The 8,130-nt window shown below is 38.0% G+C and overlaps 1 protein-coding gene across 1 annotated transcript in view; it reads left to right on the top strand.

Annotated features, from left to right (window-relative positions):
• duox (dual oxidase) overlaps positions 1–2,978 on the top strand; it is a gene marked incomplete at its 3' end in the record, with an annotated part of 45,645 nt that extends 42,667 nt beyond the window's left edge. Inside the window, exons 30-33 of the mRNA XM_080760865.1 lie at positions 645–803; positions 1,371–1,526; positions 2,426–2,554; positions 2,856–2,978. Of these exons, the coding sequence (XP_080616991.1) occupies positions 645–803; positions 1,371–1,526; positions 2,426–2,554; positions 2,856–2,978 (567 nt within the window). The remainder of the gene's footprint in view (positions 1–644; positions 804–1,370; positions 1,527–2,425; positions 2,555–2,855) is intronic.
• Between the last annotated feature and the right edge of the window lie 5,152 nt (positions 2,979–8,130).

Raw genomic sequence — 8,130 nt, 5'->3', positions numbered from 1 at the left:
TAGAAGTGCACTCTGTCGAGTGCATACTTGCTTGTTGCACACTAGTAGGCCATAAATGGCCAACTAGTGCGCAAGCAGAGCACGCAAGTACTTTCGACCGTTATAAACTGTCACTTTTGATGCGTTTGCACCGTGCCTGCAAACTGTGCCTGATACGGCAGTGGTGCCAGATTACATACATGTATACACAGGAGCATTACCTTTAATCCTCCCGACACTAAAACATTATCGTCATTACGTCACCATCGAAAACCAATTACACTTTGGCATTGGGTCCTTTAATGCACATCTTTATTACGTCATCATTGAGAGCTAGTTATACATATACACACCATGTATTCTGGTCCCAGCAAATCAGGCACAATTTGCTATTTTATTTTACAGATTATATATATGACTAGCTCTCAATGATGACATAGGAAATATGGTCATGTATGTAATCTGGTCCCAGCAAATCAGGCACAATTTGCTGTTTTATTTGCATACGCATCAAAAGTGGCGGGTTGGTCCTGGGACGGTGCATACGAACCGGGCGAAACTATTACTTGCGCGCTCTGCTTGCGCAAGTACTTACCTTATAGGATAAGATCCCATCTCATGGAGATGGGTACGCTGACGACTGTCTGCTGTTGTTTGATGCACAGCTATATTTGGACGGGCCGTTCGGCGAGGGTCACCAGGAGTGGATGGACTTCGAGGTGTCGGTTCTGGTGGGAGGAGGCATCGGGGTGACGCCCTTCACCTCCATCCTCAAAGACCTGGTGTTCAAGTCCTCCGTCAAGTCCAAGATCACCTGTAAGAAGGTACCTAACCTTAGACCTTAACCCCTAAACCCTAACCCCTAACTCCTAACCCCTAAACCCTAACCTTAACCCCTGGACCCCTGAGCCCTAAACCCTAACCCAAACCCAAAGACCTGGTGTTCAGGTCCTCCGTCAAGTCCAAGATCACCTGTAAGAAGGTACCTAACCTGAACCCCAAACCTAAATAGTTTTTACGAGTGTGTATTTCACCTGGGTGACCAGAAGACATAAACACTATTGTTATACAACAGGTGTAGGACAGGTGTTAACAGTGTTGTTGTTGTTGTTATTTTAACAGGTGTATTCAGGTGTTGTTATTTTAACAGGTGTATTCAGGTGTTGTTTTTTTAACAGGTGTATTCAGGTGTTGTTTTTTTAACAGGTGTATTCAGGTGTTGTTGTTGTGGTTCTATCAACAGGTGTATTCAGGTGTTGTTATTTAAACAGGTGTATTCAGGTGTGGTTATATCAACAGGTGTTGTTGTTGTGGTTATATCAACAGGTGTATTCAGGTGTGGTTATATCAACAGGTGTATTCAGGTGTTGTGGTTGTGGTTCTATCAACAGGTGTATTTCATCTGGGTCACTCGGACCCAGAAACAGTTCGAGTGGGTCAGTGACATCATCAGAGAGGTGGAGGAGCAGGACAGCATGGAGTTGGTGTCGGTTCACATCTACATCACGCAGCTGGCCGAGAGGTTCGACCTCCGGACCACCATGTTGGTGAGACCTTAACCCTAAATACAGACACCTACCACTAATACAGACCCCCTACCCTTAATACAGACCCCTACCACTAATACAGACCCCTACCACTAATACAGACCCCCTACCACTAATACAGACCCCCTACCCTTAATACAGACCCCTACCACCAATACAGACCCCTACCACTAATACAGACCCCTACCACCAATACAGACCCCTACCACTAATACAGACCCCTACCACTAATACAGACCCCCTACCACCAATACAGACCCCTACCACCAATACAGACCCCTACCACCAATACAGACCCCTACCACCAATACAGACCCCTACCACTAATACAGACCCCTACCCTTAATACAGACCCCCTACCACTAATACAGACCCCCTACCACTAATACAGACCCCTACCACCAATACAGACCCCTACCACCAATACAGACCCCTACCCTTAATACAGACCCCCTACCACTAATACAGACCCCTACCCTTAATACAGACCCCTACCACTAATACAGACCCCTACCACCAATACAACACATCTACATCACCCAGCTGGCCCAGAGGTTCGACGTACGGACCACCATGTTGGTATGAGACCCTAACCCTTAAAGGGCCTTTCAAGCGTGATGCGATAAAACGCGCCTATAGTTCATATTCAATAAATACCTGCGTTTTTTGCGCAGAGCAGTCGCGGTGCGACGACGCAAGCGTATTTACGTGAGCGCGGTCCCGTGAATTTGTTGCGTTCCCCCCCCCCCCGTGACTCACCAGACCTGGAATTCGGTTTAGCTTTTTGTTTTTACACTTGCGTTGCCGCGCCGCTCTAGAGCAGACCTGGAAGAGACTCACTGTGTGTGTGTGTGTGTGTGTGTGTGTGTGTGTGTGTGTGCGTGCGTGCGTGCGCTCAGTATGTGTGTGAGCGTCACTTCCAGAAGGTGTGGCAGCGCAGCCTCTTCACTGGTCTCAGGTCTGTCACTCACTTCGGACGACCTCCGTTCGTCTCCTTCTTCAACTCTCTACAGGAAGTCCATCCTGAGGTCTGTCTGTCTGTCTGTCTGTCTGCCTGCCTTTCTGTCTGCCTGTCTGCCTGCCTGCCTGTCTGTCTGCCTGCCTGCCTGTCTGTCTGCCTGCCTGCCTGCCTGCCTGCCTTTCTGTCTGCCTGTCTGCCTGCCTGCCTGCCTGCCTGCCTGCCTGCCTGCCTGCCTGCCTGCCTGCCTGTCTGTCTGTCTGCCTGTCTGTCTGCCTGTCTGCCTGCCTGCCTGCCTGCCTGCCTGCCTGCCTGCCTGCCTGTGGAATATGTTAGGTCATAATTATGTTTACGTTATGTGGTGTTTCCAGGTGAATAAGATGGGCGTGTTCAGCTGTGGACCTCCAGGTCTCACTAAGAACGTGGAGACAGCGTGTCGACAGATGAACCGCCGAGACCAGACTGTGTTCATCCATCATTATGAGAACTTTTAATTATCACTATTATTATTATTAATATTATTACTTGCGCAAGCAGAGCGCGCAAGTAATCGTTTCGCTTGGTCTCTTCGAAGTGAAGCCAAGTTTTCTTCAACCGTAAGTCTGTGCCTGGTTTGCTGGGACCAGTTACAACATTACGTCATCCTTGAGAGAGTACATGGTGTGTATATGACGTAATGTTGTAACTTGTAACAGTTACAAGTTACAGTTACAAGTTACAACATTACGTCATATACACACCATGTACTCTCTCAAGGATGACGTAATGTTGTAACTGGTCCCAGCAAACCAGGCACAGATTTACGGTTGAAAAAAACTTGGCTTCACTTTTTGGAACCAAGTAACCACAGTATACTGCTAATCAAATTACAACTACATTACGTATATGACGTAATGTTGTAACTTGTAACAGTTACAAGTTACAGTTACAAGTTACAACATTACGTCATATACACACCATGTACTCTCTCAAGGATGACGTAATGTTGTAACTGGTCCCAGCAAACCAGGCACAGACTTACGGTTGAAAAAAACTTGGCTTCACTTTTTGGAACCAAGTAACCACAGTATACTGCTAATCAAATTACAACTACATACTCTGTATGTAGTTGTAATGTGATTTGTAATTTGTAAATCTGTGCCTGGTCTGCTGGGACCAGACTACACAGATGACCATATCTCTTACGTCATCACTGAGAGCTAGTCATACATATACACACCGTGTACTCACGTAATGTGGTATCTGCTGGGACCAGATTATACAGATGACAATTGACAATTTACAATAAGTAATAAAATAATTATACTGTATAATATATTTTAATTCAGTTTATATACCTTTTTTTTCATCACATATCAATGATTCATTTTTCTGTAAAAAAGTAGTTAGGTAGCAAATAGTTACACGTAATGATTATACATTTCAAACGTTCCTTCACAGAGATACTGAGATGTGATACTTTCCAGCGGTCGAAAGTACTTGCGCGCTCTGCTTGCGCACTAGTAGGCCATTTATGGCCTACTAGTGTGCAACAAGCAAGTATGCACTCGGCAGAGTGCAGTTCTAGTTATTATTATTATTAATATGAGACCAGACTGTGTTCATCCACCACTATGAGAACTTTTAATTATCACTATTATTATTATTATTATTATTATTATGAGACCAGACTGTGTTCATCCACCATTATGAGAACTTTTAATTATTACTATTATTATTATGAGATCAGACTGTGTTCATCCATCACTATGAGAACTTTTAATTATTATTATTACTATTATTATTATTATGAGACCAGACTGTGTTCATCCATCACTATGAGAACTTTTAATTATTACTAGTATTATTATTATTAATATGAGACCAGACTGTGTTCATCCATCACTATGAGAACTTTTAATTATTATTATTATTATTATTATTATTATGAGACCAGACTGTGTTCATCCACCACTATGAGAACTTTTAATTATCACTATTATTATTATTATTATTATGAGACCAGACTGTGTTCATCCATCACTATGAGAACTTTTAATTATTACTATTATTATGATTATTATGAGACCAGACTCTGTTCATCCATCACTATGAGAACTTTTAATTATTACTATTATTATTATTATGAGACCAGACTGTGTTCATCCATCACTATGAGAACTTTTAATTATTACTATTATTATTATTATTATGAGACCAGACTGTGTTCATCCATCACTATGAGAACTTTTAATTATTACTATTATTATTATTATTATTATGAGACCAGACTGTGTTCATCCATCACTATGAGAACTTTTAATTATCACTATTATTATTATTATTATTATTTTGAGACCAGACTGTGTTCATCCACCATTATGAGAACTTTTAATTATTACTATTATTATTATTATGAGACCAGACTGTGTTCATCCATCACTATGAGAACTTTTAATTATCACTATTATTATTATTATTATTTTGAGACCAGACTGTGTTCATCCACCATTATGAGAACTTTTAATTATTACTATTATTATTATTTTGAGACCAGACTGTGTTCATCCATCACTATGAGAACTTCTAATTATTACTATTATTATTATTATGAGACCAGACTGTGTTCATCCACCACTATGAGAACTTTTAATTATTACTATTATTATTATTATTATGAGACCAGACTGTGTTCATCCATCACTATGAGAACTTTTAATTATTACTATTATTATTATTATTATTATTTTGAGACCAGACTGTGTTCATCCATCACTATGAGAACTTTTAATTATTACTATTATTATTATTATGAGACCAGACTGTGTTCATCCACCACTATGAGAACTTTTAATTATTACTATTATTATTATTATGAGACCAGACTGTGTTCATCCATCACTATGAGAACTTTTAATTATTACTATTATTATTATTATGAGACCAGACTGTGTTCATCCATCACTATGAGAACTTTTAATTATTACTATTATTATTATTATTATGAGACCAGACTGTGTTCATCCACCACTATGAGAACTTTTAATTATTACTAGTATTATTATTATTATGAGACCAGACTGTGTTCATCCATCACTATGAGAACTTTTAATTATTACTATTATTATTATTATTATGAGACCAGACTCTGTTCATCCATCACTATGAAAATCACAGTAGGATGAACACAAGTTTCATTATTAATATGATTATGAATTGATCTGAATTATTCTCCTAGTTTACTGTTGAAATAATCAGTTGTTAAATAATTTACTGTTGAAATCATCTGTTTTTAAATAGTTTACTGTTGAAATAAACAGTTTTTAAATAGTTTACTGTTGAAATCAACCGTTTTCAAAAAGTTTACTGTTGAAATCAACAGTTTTTAAATAGTTTACTGTTGAAATCAACTGTTTTAAAATAGTTTACTGTTGAAATCAACTGTTCTTAAATAGTTTACTGTTGAAATCAACTGTTTTTAAATAGTTTACTGTTGAAATCAACCGTTTTCAAAAAGTTTACTGTTGAAATCAACAGTTTTTAAATAGTTTACTGTTGAAATCAACTGTTTTAAAATAGTTTACTGTTGAAATCAACTGTTTTTAAATAGTTTACTGTTGAAATCAACTAAATAACTAAATAATTGACTGTTTTAAAAACATGTAGTCAAATAAATGTAGTTCCTCACATGTGTAAATGTAGTTCCTCACATGTGTAAATGCTATCCTGCAGATAAATCTACATTCCTGACCTCTGTCTGTCTGGGGAGAGTCTGGTGATCAATATGACGATAGTCTGGTGATCAATATGACGATAGTCTGGTGATCAATATGACGATAGTCTGGTGATCAATATGACGATAGTCTGGTGGAGATAGACGTGACTACGTTTCGTTGGAGGCGGGAGCTCCATATATAGACTCTACAACACATGATCATAACGGCAGAGGTTCCAGTAATGATCAATGGTCACACTCTGCCCTCTGGTGGCGAAGAACAGTATGTAGAATGGGTACATTTCATTATATTTCACAGTATGTAGAATGGGTACATTTCATTATATTTCACAGTATGTAGAATGGGTACATTTCATTATATTTCACAGTATGTAGAACGGGTACATTTAATTATATTTCACAGTATGTATAATGGGTACATTTAATTATATTTCACAGTATGTAGAATGGGTACATTTCATTATATTTCACAGTATGTAGAATGGGTACATTTCATTATATTTCACAGTATGTAGAACGGGTGCATTTCAATATATTTCACAGTATGTAGAATGGGTACATTTCATTATATTTCACAGTATGTAGAATGGGTACATTTCATTATATTTCACAGTATGTAGAATGGATACATTTCATTATATTTCACAGTATGTAGAATGGGTACATTTCATTATATTTCACAGTATGTAGAATGGGTACATTTCATTATATTTCACAGTATGTAGAATGGATACATTTCATTATATTTCACAGTATGTAGAATGGATACATTTCATTATATTTCACAGTATGTAGAATGGGTACATTTCATTATATTTCACAGTATGTAGAATGGGTACATTTCATTATATTTCACAGTATGTAGAATGGGTACATTTCATTATATTTCACAGTATGTAGAATGGGTACATTTCATTATATTTCACAGTATGTAGAATGGATACATTTCATTATATTTCACAGTATGTAGAATGGGTACATTTCATTATATTTCACAGTATGTAGAATGGGTACATTTCATTATATTTCACAGTATGTAGAATGGGTACATTTCATTATATTTCACAGTATGTAGAATGGGTACATTTCATTATATTTCACAGTATGTAGAATGGGTTCATTTCATTATATTTCACAGTATGTAGAATGGGTACATTTCATTATATTTCACAGTATGTAGAATGGGTACATTTCATTGTATTTCACAGTATGTAGAATGGATACCATTAGGAGAGATAACATGGTGTTGGTACCATTAGGAGAGATAACATTTGATTGATTGATTGATTGATTGATTGATTGAAATATTAATTAACAGTTTGTAGAATTACAGTACATTTCAAGCACAAACTCAATACAGAGACTGTCAACTGTGAGTGGACGACCCAATTAAGCATTACACTTGTTTACAACAGGGTCCACATTGTTCAATTCATCAAACACATGGTGTTAGTACCATTAGGAGAGATAACATGGTGTTGGTACCATTAGGAGAGATAACATGGTGTTAGTACCATTAGGAGAGATAACATGGTGTTGGTACCATTAGGAGAGATAACATGGTGTTAGTACCATTAGGAGAGATAACATGGTGTTATAAAGTACCATTAGGAGAGATAACATGGTGTTGGTACCATTAGGAGAGATAACATGGTGTTAGTACCATTAGGAGAGATAACATGGTGTTAGTACCATTAGGAGAGATAACATGGTGTTAGTACCATTAGGAGAGATACCAGGCAGACGTTGATCAAAATAACAATTATTCTACGTTCTTTAATTGTCTAGACCAGAGAGAGACTCGCTGTGGTCCAGGGCTAACAGTGGAGTAGGAACTGTTAGAGACGGAACTGATCTGTTTACAGTGTTTGTTTCCGTCCGGGCCTCTTTTAAACGCTGCACACCGGATGTTTTCATTCTGTTCATGCGGT

This window comes from Protomyctophum bolini, assembly GCF_963924005.1.
Source record: "Protomyctophum bolini genome assembly, chromosome: 4".
Classification (NCBI taxonomy): domain Eukaryota; kingdom Metazoa; phylum Chordata; class Actinopteri; order Myctophiformes; family Myctophidae; genus Protomyctophum; species Protomyctophum bolini.
This window is presented reverse-complemented; position numbering and strand designations above follow the sequence as displayed.